Below are 17,266 nucleotides of genomic sequence, written 5' to 3' on the forward strand. Positions count from 1 at the left end.
TAGCTATTTTCATGTCCAGATTCTCAAAACCCCGGACATTTTGCAATCCCGGACAGCACTAAAAACCCAGGACTGTTCGGGCTAATCCCGGACGTATGGTAAGCCTACCCTTCTCTCTTCTAATGTGCTTCTTTCCTCTTTTCTTTTATCTATCTTGCCTTCTTACCTGTAGGTTAGGTGAGGTTGATTAGTACATAGTTAATGGGTATTAGATATTTTCCCTTCTTTAACTGCATGGCTCCTGATTTGTCAGTAGTTACCGAAGGTAAAGCTACTCACTCTTGCGGGGCCACCACGGATGAGGATTAGTAGGGGGGATGTTTTAATCTACACATATAATTTATACATATTTAAGTTATTAAATGTAAAAGTAAAATACTAAATATTTAAAAATACATTATTATTAAATACATGTAAAGAAATTAACTTGCTACTTTTACATATGTCAGATATTTATAAAGTAACAAATTAATTTCTTTACTAATTGGTGAGAGATATGAATAAATTACAAAACAGTTGAAGTAGTTTTATTATATATAAGTTTTTGTTTAGTTCTTAATTTCTATTACTATAAATCAATTATATTTCATAGTCATATATGTCTGGCATTCTTATTTGACTTTGTTACTGGTGTATGTCTGTTAATGATCTCTTGAAAAACATAGAGAAAGCATGTAATAATTACAAACACACTACTCTCCTGTGTTTTCGGTATTATCCTCAATAAAGTATATATTTCAAGTCGAAACTAACTGCTCATCTTTTGCTCTTATAATAAAAACTCCCTCCTGTGAAATTTGTGATGGGGAGTTTTCAGAAAAGATTACACTGGGGAACAGTGAAATTGCGGCACAGTGTTTGAGAGCTAATTTAGGGCAATTTCATGCTGCTGAATAATGATATAATAATATATTTCCTGAATTGGCTCTAATTTATGAAATAAATGCAACTAAACCAAAATGGCGGAAACATAAGATATACATATAAATGAACTTCCAACAACAATTTAATATTTCTTTTTGTGATTACAATCATTATTATAAAAATAAATATATATAGGCCTATGATCCAAAGAATTAAGAAAATATGTACACAATGAAGTAACAAACTATGTGAAACGTTTTCTATACGATTTCCTGTTGTATTGCTTTTTAGCACAATCCCTCTGTAAGCTCCAACAGTAGTCGGCCATCACGTGGCGATCCCACCGTCCCTGGTACCTTTCTTCTATTATCCTTATATCCTGATGGAACCTTTCTCCCCGTTCTTCACTAAAATCACCAACGATCTCAGGGAATCTGTCAATGTGGCTATGTAGAAAATGTATCTTCACAGTCATATTAGCTCCCAATTTCTCAACATTTTTCAACATATTTCCAACTATATCGGGGTACTTTTCTGCGCTGTGATTCCCCAAAAAGTTTTTGACGACGGACACAAAGCTCAGCCAGGCCTCAGATTCGATGTAAGACATGTAAGTTGTAAAATTGGCATCATTTATAAGTGTACGAATTTGTGGTCTCTCAAAGATTCCTGCCTTCAATATTTTTATACTTAGTCCTGGAAAAGTGTGGCATATATATTTGAAACAATCAACACTTGTATCTAAGGCCTTGACAAACTGTTTTATCAACCCAAGTTTAATATGCAGTGGCGGAAGGATGATTTTGTCCCTATCTATCAGCGGTTCATGAATGATATTAGCTTTTTCCACTAATATTTTCCCTTGGGGGCCAAACTTTTATCGTCCAATGCTTTTCTCTAGCACGACTATCCCACAAACATAGCAAACAGGGATATTTTGTGTACCCACTTTGCTGTCCTAGTAAAAAATTCACCATCTTCAAATCCACACACACACGAGCCACTTATGTTCAGCATATTCAATTTTTTTCTAAAACCATTTTTATGTTTTGTTATTCTTCCTTAAGGTTTGTTGAGTGTCCGATATATTGCCTAGCAATGCTTCATAAGTTACCTAGCAACAATTTACAAATAAATAAATAAGTTTCTTATGGGAATTTCAGCCAATTATAAATTTTGATATTACCGAGAAAAGCGTAGAGTAATTTTACCTCCTACATTTTCCATGGTGTGTTTATTTTTATAACTGGAGTCAATTCAACTGAACCAATCATACAATTGGCAATCACAGCTGTTTTGTGTGCTGAAACTGTTATTAAACTTTATGCCGCAAAATAAAATCTTTTTTTTGTTCCCCAGTGTTATTAGGGGGGAATCCCTCTCCCCCCGGAATTCGCACATTGATTCCTCCTCTTCGCCATGATGGACCAACAGTGGTCGATACTAAATAAGGAGAATACCATTATAAAATAATTTATTGATTGATTTGGTTTATTTTACTTCGCTGGTCCTTGTCTGCCACTTTTGGCTAATCGCGAAGATGAGGATGAGCGATGGTGATGATATGATGAAATTGATGAAGGAAAGCTCACACAAACCACTCGTGCTCAGGAGAAGATTCAAACTCAGGACACTCATGGCGTAGCGTTTCGTCTGAGTTGCGTTTCGTCCGAATTCCAGGAACAGGCAGCTTACGGTTACCTGACCGAGTAGAGTTTCGTCCGACGGTTATCATCCTAATAGCGTTTAATGAAGCTTTAAAACCTATTGTTGATTGCTTAGGTTTACAGTGCGATAAGGTCCATCTCGATAAAATTAGAGGTAGGCCTGCCTCGCACTCGGCATGCACGACAGGGGGTCATAAGTGACCCATGGACCCGCACGGATAATCCATGGATATTTTAAGTTATTTTTAGAATGTTTAAAATGCTTAACAGCTCCATGAAATTATCGTACTCGGCAGCGATCTAGCGGCAATTGAACGAAACTACGCGATGCTACATTCCGTTGAGAACCGCTGGACTGTGTTCCGATGAGTAGTTGTTTCAACAGCATACTAGTTTATAATACGTATATTCTTTTTGAATCACGGTGTACTTTAAGGTTAGCTTGAAATAGGCGAATGTAGGTAACCTTTTTCTTGTCAGGAAGCAACGCAAAAACATTTGTCTCTTCTCTAGTGCTTCCTAAATCTACGTGCTGTATGCAACTGAGCAAACTGCTTGCTAACATTCTTTAAATGTTCCATCCAAGAAAATATCTTTTTGTTGTTTTAATATTTCTTTCCCTTTGGAACTTGCAAATATTAATAACCTCTCACCTTCACAGTCGTCAGCTAGTAAGAAAGTGTTGCCATCTGCCATGACTAAAATTTCTGGACAAAGCTCGAACGAAACGCAACTCATTAAACCGTCCCGGACGAACTGTAGCATTTTTCTACGCCGCTTTCGGACGAACTGCAACTCGGACATAGCGCTCTGCCACGAAGGTCGGCTAAAGGAAGAGGAAGTAAACAACATCATCAAGAGGGCGTAACCAGTGACGACGCCAGAGGGGAGAGATGGGAGGGAGATGAGCGTCCCCAAGCAATCAAGAAAAAATAGATGAATAAATTCTCTTTTAGCCCAAATACGCATTTTCTGTGCGGCATTTAGGTGTATACTAAATGCGACAGCCCTGCCCCCCAGAAAAAATATCTCTCCGCCTCCCCACTTTTTTTTGTGACCCGTCACTGGGCGTAACAGATTCACAGAAGAAGAATTAAATTCCGGAACAACGGACGTTGTGAACTACCCGTCAGGCATGCAACTTGGATACGCACAAAAAAGTGTCAGGTAAAACTCTCCACCCCCCCCCCTCCTCCCCTCCTCAGGTAGCAATTTTCCCGCTTCCTCTGTGGGATGAGGAGCGGAGCTTGCTGACAGAAGCGCATCGCCGAGCGCTGCACGAAGCAGCCAGTTTGTCTCGCTGAAGCGTTGGTAGCGGCAGAACCAGTGTTGCATATGAAGGGAAATTTCCCTCATTGCAGGGAAATTTTATGAAAATGTCAAAATTGTAACATGTATCGGGCTCAAATATTAATTCAAGCCTTCCGTTACGTAAATTATTCCCACTAGAATAATAATAATTAATAGGACCAATTAAAATTTCCCATTATTTACAAGTTATTTTTAAAATTATTCTCATAACAAAACTAGTATAAACACAACGAGGTAACTGTTCTCATAAAATTCCCATATTTTGTATATTTTCCCGCAAAGTACAATTCGATCCAATATTCAATGGATCCCATCGCCGGTCTCCGACGCCAGAGGTCGCGGGTTCGAATCCCGGCCTGGGCATGGGTGTTTGTAAGTGCCCCTTCATCAATTTCATCATATCATCACTCATCCCCATCTTCGCGATTAGCCAAAAGGGGCATAAAAGGCGAAGTAAAATAAACTAAATCAATCAATCAATGGATCCTATCTCTGTAGGTTGATGATTTCTATGGGTTGGTAAAAATCATAGTAATGTTTGTGATCTTAGATTTACATTTTGTAATGCCCGACCCTGTGGCCGAGTGGTTAGCACATCGCGCTGCGACGCCAAGGGTCCCGGGTTCGAATCCCGGTCGGGCTTGGTTGTTTGTGAATGTCCATTCATCAATTTCATCATTTCATCACTCATCCCCATCTTCGCAAATTAGCCAAGAGGCACAAAACGCGAAGTAAAATAAACTAAATCAAATCAAATCAAATTACATTTTGTAATAGGAAGGGAAGAATTGGGATAAAAGGGGAAATTTTGTACCTTGGAAAGGGAAATTCTGGTCTCGGTTCGTGGCAACACTGGGCAGAACGAGAAGAGAGCGCCAGTCATTCTTCGTTGCAAGCAACAGTTGCAAGCATCTTTATTGTCAGAGCAGAGTTTCGTTAGGTGTGATACGTGTTTGTATTGAAGTGCGTCGTGTACGGGAAGACGATCTTTCGGCATGCGTCCACAGCTCCGTAATTCGCTTCGTGCTTGAAGCAAGGAAATGCACCAGAGATTGACCTTTCAGTGAACAAGTGTCTGTTTTGTGTACGGCTGTTGGTGGATCTCGTCTGCTGTGCAGTGTGGTCCAGTGGGGGAAAAAAGCCTGTTGCTGCGAGAGTGCAATATTACCGTGTTGTGGGCCGCTGCCGTGGTTTGATTGACGCCCCGTTTTAGAGTGAGTGTACGTTGGTGTGCGTGTGTTGCCATGTCTGTGGACAAGCCTCAGGAGAACGGCAGGGACGCCGAGGTCCCCTCGCCCACCGAAAACGATCGCTGTCTCCCCGACACGTGCGACACCCTCGAGGTCAAACCGACCGGCGGCAAGAAGAGGGGCCCCGCGGCCTCCATGTACGAACGCAGCAGGGAAAAGACCGGGTTGAGTTCCCGAAGGTTCCTGATTTTGATCGGTTTGTTGATTGTGATCCTGTTTCTCGTGATCGTAGTCATCGTGCTGGCTGCATTGTGGCCCAGTTTGCCCCATCACAAGCTCGTCCAAGTCTGCACTAGATCAGCCTGCTTGTCCGCCTCGGCTGAGGTAAGATTACTACCCTACGTTGTTGTTTTGATTCCAACTGATTTTATGAATGTTATTTTTTTTCAGCAGAACTCATTCGTTAGGACGTTGCTCGTCGCGATTAGCCAAAGTGTCAAAAATCGACGTAAATTAAACCGATTCCGTCAAATCAATGAATCCTTAGGACATTTACAAAGTTCGGCAAGCCCAGGCATCTAGCAGTCGGTTGTGTAAGAGGTGAATCAGAATGAAACCTAAGGATGAAACCCGCACGCAGGATTTATTTTCAGGGGGTGGGAGGGCAGCGTAAAATTTAATATCTTGCTCTTGAGTCATAGAAACTTATATTTTACTTTTATTATTGTTATTATCATTATTATTTTCAAATCATAAAATTGAAGCCGCTGTTGACATGATCAGACAGATCTATTTAAATAGATACTGGATTTTCCTTGCTTCCTTTCCATCAACATCTGTCACTTTGATATGAACAGTTCCCGACTTTTTGCCGCCCTGCACAGTTCTAGTTACGGCAGTCAACATGACAGTCTCTGATATTTTGTTTGGGAGGGCAGTTAATTGTTTTAACTTACAGCCTGTATTAATTGGAACAAAACATAGCTACAATTTCATCATTCGAATTAAATGAACTTTTTGCAGATATCTCAATGGTGGTATGGGAGTCCCCTCTGACCCTCCTGTACGGACGCCCTTGCTGTGGATGCCCATTTAGCTTTCATGCATCTAGCATATGTGACGCTAGAAATTTCCCTCTTACTTTTCGAGCTAAATTAATTTTTGTGGCGGTTATTCTGCTGGAATGCTCATTATTGAAACGTATTTATTTTAGTTACTTTATGAACCATGTTAAAGTCGACCCTTCCGCCCCGGAACGCTCATGTCTTCCACTGATTTTCCATACATATCCTTCGTTCTGCTCGGATAGTTATGCACTAAAAAAACTCAAAATATGCATGCAATATGCACTAAAAAAGTGTAAAATATGCACTTTAAAAACCCGTTTAATTTATAAATGCAGTGTATTACAAACTATGAAAGATTACATGCCAGACAATGATTATGCATTATTCTGAATGCTCATTCGCTACACAGATTTTTTTCCAATTAATATAGTTCTGCGTTAAATGAAACACAATACACTACAGATCAAGATCATGATTGCATTTGATAACAACATGTCTCAAATTTTCTAACTTGAAACTCTTTTTGTTTTCAGCTAGAATAGTCTTATATTCAGAAAACACACGTTCCACTTCGCAAGATACAAGTGACTGCATTTTAGGGCAACAAATTCAGTCACATCAAGTTCCAGATCATCCACACGTTGTCCATTTGTATGCAGAATTTTGCAAACTTTCACCACTGTTGCATACCCACTGTTTTTTTCAATACTGCATCAAATTTCTGTACATACACAGGACCTTCAACCTCTTTAACGTCTTCTATAAGTTTGATGCTTGTTTGAAGCTTTAACTTGTTTGAAGTTGTTGAAAGAAAAAAGACAGAGAAAATACAAAGAAAAGAAGAGAGGCGAGGAGAAGAAAAATGAATACAGTATATGCTCGGTGTTAATTGTGGACACAAAAATATGCACAACATCAACTTATTTTCATACAAATATGCACCTGCATATGAAATATGCATTTTAGTTAAAAATCCATAAATATGAATTTGCATATGCAATATGCATAATTATCCGACCCCTAGTCATATGTATATATTAAGTTATTTAATCAAAGTAGGGAATTGAATATGAACTTACAGTTGTGGGCAATTTTCATTAAACAAGCGACTCAACTAGCTTATGATTTGGGCTTACATGATACTAACTTTGAGGCAAAATTCAAATGCAAAATATGCTTTATTTTTCGTTGTCAAAACAACGGATTACCAAACTTTCGTTTAAGTGCTAAAACATTAATCTCCTCCTGGTCTCAGAGGGCAGAGATAATACGAAATACCATTGGTTTTAGTGTCATATGAAGATACATATTTATATATAAATCCATTCCCTGCTTATAGTTTACAAAAGTATTTAACTGTGGGTTTTAACTAAGGTCAATTTTAAGGTTCAATTCTTAAAAGGCAACGTGTAGCATGCATCTTACTATCGCGTCCCGTAAAAAATAAACATACACTTGGTATTTCAATGTAATTTTGTTCTTGTAGTCGAATGATTCCTACGGTCCTGTTCAAGCAACATTTGTCTTTTATTTATTTATTTATTTATTTATTTATTTTTATATATAACATGAAGTATTCAAGTACTCCATTCAGTATTTGATAAAAACTTCGAATCGAGTACCGGTATTGATGTCATAGTCTATGATCAATTATTACATTTTTTGGGGAAAGTTTTACATTTCATAAGTTTACATAAAAGTTCAAACACTACTCCAGAATTTTGACAATGTTCTGTTTCAAGACTAATGTTTACCAATGTTTCACATGATTACTCTAATAAAAAGACCTGCCGACCTCCGTGGCAAAGTGGTTAGCACAGCGCGTTTCGGCGCCAGGGGTCCTGGGTTTCCCTTCATTCATTTCATGACTCATCCTCATCGTCGCTATTTGAGAAAAGTAGCAGAAAATTGACGATAAATACCGAAAATAATAAAAACATATCTCTATGAAGTTGACCTATCACAACTTGTTATTACTCCCTCATAGCAGGGTTTGAAAGTATTCACATTTAGTTCAAAACCACATAATTGTCTTGGCTACCGCAGTCACCGTGAGTGATGAGATTTTTTTTGTGAGGATGTGTGAATTCCTCAATCTTTGCTTTCCTGCAAGAATTTCCGGAACTAATCTGTTATGCCATTCTTTCTGTGTTCGGGTTAGTACTTTTGGGACACCCTGTTTACTACCACTTAAGTGATACTACCAATATTAAAACACTTCGTATAGTCTGCGTGGCGGGAGTCTCGGATTCGAATCCCACCCTGGGCGTGGGTGTTCTTTGTGAGTGTCCATCAGTTTCATTAAATAATCACTCATCCTCATCGTCGCGATTAACCAAGGATGGAGGAAGAGCGACTCTAAATACCAAAAATCAAAGTTTGTAAGTCGAAATTACGGAAATTCAATACGTGTAAATGATGTTCGCTTTGCCAAAGGTCTTATCAATTTGGTAAGGTGTGGAGTTTTTAAAAGTTATAGCAGGCGATGCAGTGGCCTCCATCGACAACAAAGGCAGGAAAATGTGGCTACGAGACAAATGATTTTGGACCTTCGGTTCCGGTAAGTGGGTGATGAAGGGAAGCGATGACCTTGATCTGTAAGCTTCGTCGCCAAGGCCGTGTTACAGAGCAGGGAGGTTTGTGAGGTACGCGGTACTTTGCACATTGCACACCATAATCTCGTGACAGGAGTTTGTCCAGAATTTTGCATCGGGAGGGGCTGAAAAGGTAAAAGAAAACTGGTAAAGATGATCCAGAGTGGATTGATATTGCCCAGGATAGGGCCAGGGGGAAGAGATATGTTGCTGTGGTATAAATCTTGGAGTTTAGGAATGCCAGAGCTTTGGTAAATTTAGAGCCGAAGTGTGTATAAAATGAGCTCATACGTAAAAGTTTTAGAGGGTGTCAAGAATTTTTTTGTTGTTGAGTGCGTGTGGATGAATTACTATCTTATGCAATCCTGTGTTGTCTTGCGCCATGTTAAAGATTTTTTTGTTTGTTAGCGTCGATTATAGCAGGAATTAAAGACGTTTAAGAAATACAAAATGCCTTCACTGTATATCAAATGGCATTGCATGCGAGAAAAAATATTACGCCACAAAACTCAATAGAACATACATGTAGCACTGGAAATAAACAGCTTCTAAAGCCCTACTTCACCAGGTGACATTAGTTCAAGAAGGACATGAACAGATGGCAATTAAAGTTTTCAATAACCTACCAAATGATATAAAAGCAGAAGGTAGGACAAGGTTTGAAAGCAAATTAAAAAAAAACAAAACTATTATGAATATTATAGCAGTAGTTTTTTTTTTATTTGATTTGATTTCCTTTATTTTACTTCACCTTTCGTGCCACTTTTAGTTAATTTGCGAAGATGGGGATGAGTGATGATATAATGAAATTGATGAATGGACACTCACAAACATCCATGCCCAGGCCAGGATTCGAACCCGGGACCCCTGGCGTCGTAGCTATAGCAGTAGTGAATACTTAAATTGTAAACTACAAAAAAATTGTAATTATATTTTTTGTCTAAGCTGTACTGAACCCTCCAAATATATGGTTTATAGTTCTATGGAGTAATAAAACTCAAATTAGGTTTTCTGCCACTTTTGGCTAATCCCGACGATGAGGACGAGTGATATGGTGAAGCTGATGAAGGGGCACTCGCAAAGAACACTCGAGTACAGGCCTGGATTCGAACCCGGGACCCCTGGCGAGGCAGCTCGCTGTGCTAATCACTCCACACCCTCAAATCTATAAAGAACGGCTACTTTTGTTTATGTAAGTACTGCATTAATATGGGCAAATTCCGGGATGGGGGCCGTGCCCCTGTGATCCATGCCTGGCTACGCCGATAGTCAAAGATACAACTTGCTAACAGAATTAGACTTGTAAACAGGGTTGCTAAAGGTCCATAAACCCATAAATGTTAATGGGTTCTATTGGGCTCTGCTGTAGGACTGGAACCTTTTTCCTCGGACAATTTAAATTCGGTACAAGTTGCGTATTGTTTAATTGAAAAAAGGTTCCTGGACCGTATTTAAATTGATCCGGAGAAAAGGTTCTTGGACTGCATTTAAATTGATCCGTAAAAACTGTTCCTGGACAGTATTTAAATTTGGCCGAAAAAAACAGGTTCCTGAACCGAATTTAAATTCAGCTGGAAAGAATGTTCCTAGAACGAATTGATATACTTTACAGTTAAAAAGGATGTTTACGGTCCAGAGCCAATTTGCGCTTGCTGATTTTTTCTCCTGGACCGGAATTGAATTTAAAATTCCTGGACCTTTAACAACCCTGCTTGTGAATTACAATTTTCCTGTTAGCTGCACTTTTATCGCGATTCAAGTTAATCTGAATGACGAAACTTTCTTGAAATACCAAACACTGCTGATAGAGTTATTTCCTCTGTCGGAATCGCTCGCAGGGGGCAGTGGCAGTTTGATCCGATGCAATTCGCCCATTGGCATCCGCACGTACCGTATAGCTTAAATATTAAGAGCACGATTGTGTCCACTAAAAGGGTCAGCGAACTCCATCGCCGAGAGGCTCGTGGAGTGGCTGGCTTCGCGCGGAAGAAGTCTTCAGCCAGAATTTGCCTGCGCCCGCAACAGCTGTTCTCTTCGCGCTTTTCTTTTTGATTATTTGTTTAATTATGTCGTGCGTGCGTCGTGTTGAAGCCCCTCATGTGCTCTGTGTCATCGTATGTGCTTAAACTTGCACATTCTGTGTTCTTGTAGAGTGTTTTCGAGCACATGTTTAGGCAGCGCTGATATGAACTATGTCTGTGTGTGAACGTGGCAGCTTTATTTGTTGACGATAATGAATTTCAATGCATTTGTCTGAATTGATTCTGTTCGGGTGTTTTTTCATCACGAAGCAAACATTATCGTATGCTGGTGTTGCCCATTCTTTGCAAGCTTCCATTAATTGTTCTTCTGGCCAGTGGCTGACGCATGTTTAACCGTTTTAACCCTACCTTACATGTGCCGTGCGAGAAACTTATCTACCTGACGAGGGGGCTCACAGGCCATCACCCCCCCCCCCCCAAATCAAGAAACCATTTTGTTATAGAATCACTGCTTCCTTTCTTGCTTATACAAAGTGCAGTTGTTTATTACTTATAATAATTACAAAAATTACCATTATTAATACATGACCAATTATTGCAATGAGTGTCGCACACATATTATATCATTCACTAAAACTCGTAAAAAATATTAATTTTTCATCGATGCATTTTTGTTTATATAGGTGCAGTTATGTATTAACTGTAATCATTACAAAAATTACCATCATTACCAACAAATTGTACACTGTCACTCGCGAAGGGTGTGCCAAATACCCCCACCAAGAGAATTTTACCTCCAATGTACGCTACAGTTAAGGTTTTTGTGAACAAAAGTAATACAGAATTATTGGGAATGTCCTAGGGAACAACGTAATTTATTTTCAATTTAAAATAAATAAATTCACAGTTGAAAATTTTAAAAAAATTGAGTTGGCTTGACAGGGCCTCGTCCCCTGGGGTAAGCTAGGGTTGATATGTTCGTGGTGAAATCATTTTATTATTTATAGCAGCGACTATTTACTTCTTGTCATTGTTAGAACAATTGTAGATGTAGAATTAGTTAGTGGATGTTGGTGTTTAGTATTTAGAATAAATTTGCATATAATTAGAATTCTAAATACATGCAAATTAATTCTAAATACATGCAAATTAATTATAAATACTAAACACCAACATCCACTAACTAAATTCTACATCTACTTGTTGCCAATCTTACAAAAACGTGCGCACGGTGGATACATGGAGAAACTACCGTTATAACAATGAAAATAATATCTCAATTTTTTTAAAAATTAAGGCATTTTGTTTCATTTCAGATGTCCCGCTCTCTCTCTTTTTTCCCCCTCCCCAAAACAATGTAATATTGTTTACTGTGATAATAAGTAATCAGTGTAGTACTTTACTTTATAAATCGCACACAGCTCCTTCACTTATCCGTGTCCCGAGCCCAGCTTCGATTGCTAATGCAACCAACCTTCTTCAACTCACAAGGCTTATTTGTTGATTTACATTTATACATAACAAGAAGACTGAAATATAGTAGAAAACCGCTTCCATAAGAAAGAGAAATGCAAATTGATTTATGGAGGAGCCTTGTTCAATTTATAAAGTAATAATAATAGTGGTTTAATAACGTCAAATAGTAATTATGAAAACTTATTTTATTTATTGAATGAGAGGGAATCTGACATTACCTGCCGCCTTGTTTGTATTACATTTGTTAGAATTGGTTATTCTGTACCAATACTGATGTAGATTTGTTTATTTTCACTATTTAAATAATATAAATATCATCACAATGATTGGAAAACCTGTGCTAAAATGATAACGAATTATCATAGACTATAATGTAAAATTTTATCTCTGTAGCTTTTGTGTGAAAGGAACATCAAGTTACGGCAATTAGGCTAACATTGTCCAGAGGCCATCACAAATAAATCGGTCTGCGCATGCCCATGCACTAGTAAAAATCTTGCCCTTGCAATGTCGCTTACTCCATGACATTTCTTGTGGTTGTTGACGTCAGTTGAAAAACGTTGCTCTAGGAATCCTGGCTGCATTCACGATAGTCCTCCCTTTCATGCAAAAATCCAGATCCAATGTTAATATACAACGTGACAACCTCTATCATATATAGATATTTTTTAACATTGTTCATTTTTCACCGGCAGAATTATCCGCGTGTGCTGCTACAATTCTTCAGGCATTCCATTGTTCATTAATTTTTTAGTTTATTTCTATCACTTTGTTGAATTTAGTACCAATATTATGCAGGGTTGAATAACGTATATTCAGTTGCATCCACAGGAATTTCAAGATGGGGAACTGTAAGACTGCAGTTCAGACTTATGTTTGAACTAACAGCAAATACAAATTTGAATATATATAAAAAATGACAAAATTTTAGTGTTCTTCGATCCTCAATAATGGGGTTTTGATGATGTAACGACAAAAGTTAATAGTCTAAATCAGAATGGCAGTTGGTTTCCTGTGCACTAATGAGGGCTTGCATGCATTCATTGTGCTTTGATTGATGGCGCGTTCGTCATAAGTATGATTGATGACCGACCTTATGTCGAAAATCTATATCTGTCCTTTTGTGAGATAATTCACTTTTTTTTAAAAAAAATAAATACTAATTGATTTCCTGCACATATGCATCAAGTGAAACCTCTTTAGGTTTATTGTAATGACATATTTTTAAAAAAATTGGATTGTGGGAATTGTGTAGGTTTTTGTATTTTTTTCAAAGACCATATATTGTGTCACACACAACCAAATTTAACATTAACAGTCGTGGTTCCTTCCAAGTTTTGTTTTTCAACATGCCATTGAACAGTCACCGGCAATAAAGATGGTGCACCTAGATCCTGAAATTCTCGCTTCCCTGCAAGGCGGTGTTGCGATAAGTGGATTTTAGTAGCAAATTTTCAATGGCAACGTCTACACACATAACGCCTTACAGGGAAGAGAGTGTTTCAGGATTTAGGTGTACCATTTTTATTGCCGGTGATTGTACATTCATAAGATTGATAAGCTGCGTAGTTAAGTACAAACAACAAATATTTAGTCTGCGAAATTAGAATTTTTGAAACAATTATGTAAGGTATTTCTAACACTAAATGGTAATTTGTAATATAGAAATATTTTTGTTCATATATTTTAATTGCTATTGACTTAATGCACGAGAAAATAGCGTATGAAATGAAACACCAAGCGTCTCATTGCGCTCGCTTTCACCAATAACTCCTTTGCTTGGTAGGAAAGCCATAATGGTGGAACTGTGTTTAAAGGCGGCCGGAGCTTGGTGCTGGGCACACTACCACGATATATCTTTATGACAAGAGTGCGATTCTCAGGAATCTTACAACTTTCACTTTAAGTGTTAGGACGTGCAGTTAGCAGTGGAGCATTGGCTCCTACCTGGGAATAGATATTTATGACTTATTTAATTTTTAAAAGTTACCACTAGCAAATCTGATAATTATTTTTGCGAACGCCATCTCTTTTTAATATTGTGTACCGTATGTAATAAGGAAAATAAATAGCCTGCGTTTTCTTATAATCTAGCCCTGTTATCAGAGTAAGCCTTAATCCGTTCAGTTTTTTTTACCCACCTCATCAATCCTCTACCTGTCATCAGATCCCACCACTCACGTCTCATTTTTCATCTGTGGAAATGTAGATATTGTTTTCAGGAAGATAATCTGTCCCTATGCAATCTTTAACTTACCTTAATTCGCTTCTGCATAAAAAAGATTATTTTTCCGACCTTACTGTAGAAAGATAATTATGTAATGCAAGATGTATGCCATGATAACTTTATGATATCGCACCACTAACTTAACACTGAAGGTTCATATCCGCTACGAGATTTGTTTCTGGATGTCTTGAAACAAACACTTTTCGGAGTCATGTTGTGTGTTCTAGAAACTTTGTTGTATGTACAAACATATCTGAGCTGAACAAATTCCCGAAGCATTGTCTGCCTGGGATTTTTTCACGAAACATGGGATTTGCGTTTACGGTCTGCGCATGCGCAGTAATGTTCTTTCTGTTGGTGTGTAATCCTTTATCAAATTGCAATTTTTTGTTCTGACAAACTGCTCCTCGTCTACAAGATTTATGGGAGTAATGTTTTTGGTATCTGAATTGTTGAGCATGACCCTTGGACCATTGCTAACAATAAGGAACTATTTTACAAGTAAGGATGTTAACTTATTTGAACACTTTAAGAACACCTACAACGATTTGGCGAATAGGTTCAGTGAGGATTGTCTTGGTCATATTTAAGGAAGACGTTTTTAGGGCTCAACGCTTCCCCTCCAAAAGAAATAATGCTTCCGGTATGTTGGATTAATGCAAGTTCAGAAACCAAGTTGGCAACTCATTTTCAAATACTTACTCAAAACTTTACTCCGACCTCTGTGGCAAAGTGGTTAGCACAGTGTGCTTCGACGCTAGAGGTCACGGGTTCGAATCCCGGCCTGGGCATAGGTGTTCATTGTGATTGTCTCTTCATCACTTTCCTGGGGTCCCGGGTTCGAATCCTGGCCTGGGCATGGATATTTGTGTGTGTCCATTCATCAATTTCATCATCATCATCACTCATCCCCATGTTCGAAAATTAGCCATAAAGTGACACAAAAAGCGAAGTAAAATAAAGCAAGTGAATCAATCTTCATCACTTTCATCATATCATCACTCATAATCATCTTCACGATTAGCCGAAAGCGGAAGAAATGCGAAATCATATCAAATCAATCAATCAAAGCTTTACAATGCAAGACAATTATACTGTAACGATGGTGGAGAATCTTTTCTTGAGACGATCGAGTTAGAATTTTCAAACTACTGAAACTGGCGCCAAAAGATTTCATTCTTGAAATCACAGTCCACCCACCCCTTCACACTTTCACTGTTCAGCCTGTTTCCAGTTTTGTTCGTGCCTCATACTAAAAAATCCCCCATGATTACCCCGAAATTCCATTTCTCATCTTTACATTCCCTGTGTTGCTGTATAAGGTATGTTGGTAACCCCAAGAGTTCGAACCTGACACCTCAACGCTTTACTCTCTTGGGTTGCGTGTTCTGTTGAGTGCCTCTTTACAATCTCAGCTTTTATAATGGATATGACGATTTAAGACTTCAGACGTGTTTTGGTTTTCGCTACACGTGTTGATTTTAATTTTGATAAGAAGTTTATCTCCTCCAGAGGAATTTTAATCCCGGTATGTTTTCTTTTACTTTACAAGGTCTGTCCCAGTTTTCTTGAAAGGTGCTTCCCCGGTCGTAAGTGACTGCGAATATAATCGCTAATAAACCGAAATTTTGATTTCAAGCCATGAAACCAAGAACGCATAAAAGTCCCATTTTCTAAATATTGCACAATCCATGACGTTTCTTCTGTTGTTTGCAGTAAACAAAACAAAGAAAAACACTTTTTCTGCAGGAGGAAGTAGAAGTTTGGACATAATGAATTAATGATTGCTCAGTACAAAGGGGTAATTCATTTTATTATTTTTGTGAGATATACACAGCTCGTATTTTCCATGTATAATTTTCATGCATATTAACATTTCGTGTTGTTTTTAATAACAATCATTTGTTGGGAGTGCATCCTCATCCTCATCTTTGCGATTAGCTAAGATTGGCAGAAAAGTGAAGTAAAATAAACAAAATCAGTCAATCAATTGTTACAGAGGTATAGAAAATAAGTACACAATTAATTGCATATCTTTATTGTACAAGCATATTTCTACAAACACTGAACCTACAAAACTTTTGTAATTGTTTTTACAGTTCATAATAATGTAAAATGAACCAAGACATAACTGAATCAATAATAACAATTAAGAACTTGACTACTAATAAAATAAAAAGGTGCAAGGGCAAAAATTCTAAATGGTTAGAGCTTTCTGTAGCGTAAGCTGAAAATCTCATATCTCTGTTAAAATATGATTTCTTCATAAAAGTATGTTACGTATTTTATGAGCAGTGCATGTAGAAATGCAGCTTGTCTCTCAACTCTGTTTCAAATGCAATAACACTCGTTTCCCCCCTTCCCACTTTACATTATACAGTTCCAGACGCACCTAATAAATCGGTCATGATTTTTACGGCGACGTAACGTTCCCACCAAAATCTTGAGTGACAAGCAATCTCTGCATAACCTCGCAGTGTTTGGTAGCCATATGCGTCTCGCAGAGGCCGAAAGTTCAAGTGACAGACAATTTGTCGCGTACGTGACGGGGCTGCAAATGGCCGCGATTGCATTTTTCGGTTGCATCTTCTCTTTGAAGTCGGTGCACGTCGGAAACCTCCATTACCAGAAACATTCCACTCGCTGTAGACGGAGTGGATAAAGTTTGGTGGGGAACTTGGTGAAAAGCCCTTATTCTCTACCTTGAATCAGAACGCTGTGCCGGTTAACACAGGCGCTACGACGTGATGAGTCCAGGGTCCGAATCCCGACCTGGGCATTTATTTATTTATTTATTTATTCATCATCTATAACACAGCTCCGGCTTCAATTACAATAGGTGTACATAGAGGAATAATAATTAAAAAATACAAATTACAACAATACAT

General features: G+C 38.2%; 1 protein-coding gene across 2 annotated transcripts in view; it reads left to right on the forward strand.

Annotated features, from left to right (window-relative positions):
* Positions 1–4,732: 4,732 nt before the first annotated feature.
* Positions 4,733–17,266, forward strand: part of LOC145986361 (endothelin-converting enzyme 2-like) — a 187,852-nt gene continuing 175,318 nt past the window's right edge. For both annotated transcript variants that reach the window (XM_083120254.1, XM_083120255.1), the window contains exon 1: positions 4,733–5,416. In XM_083120254.1, coding sequence (XP_082976380.1) covers positions 5,087–5,416 — 330 coding nt within the window. In that variant the 5' untranslated portion in view covers positions 4,733–5,086. The remainder of the gene's footprint in view (positions 5,417–17,266) is intronic.

Source organism: Lepisma saccharinum, chromosome 4 (genome assembly GCF_977018435.1).
Source record: "Lepisma saccharinum chromosome 4, izLepSacc3.1, whole genome shotgun sequence".
NCBI lineage: Eukaryota > Metazoa > Arthropoda > Insecta > Zygentoma > Lepismatidae > Lepisma > Lepisma saccharinum.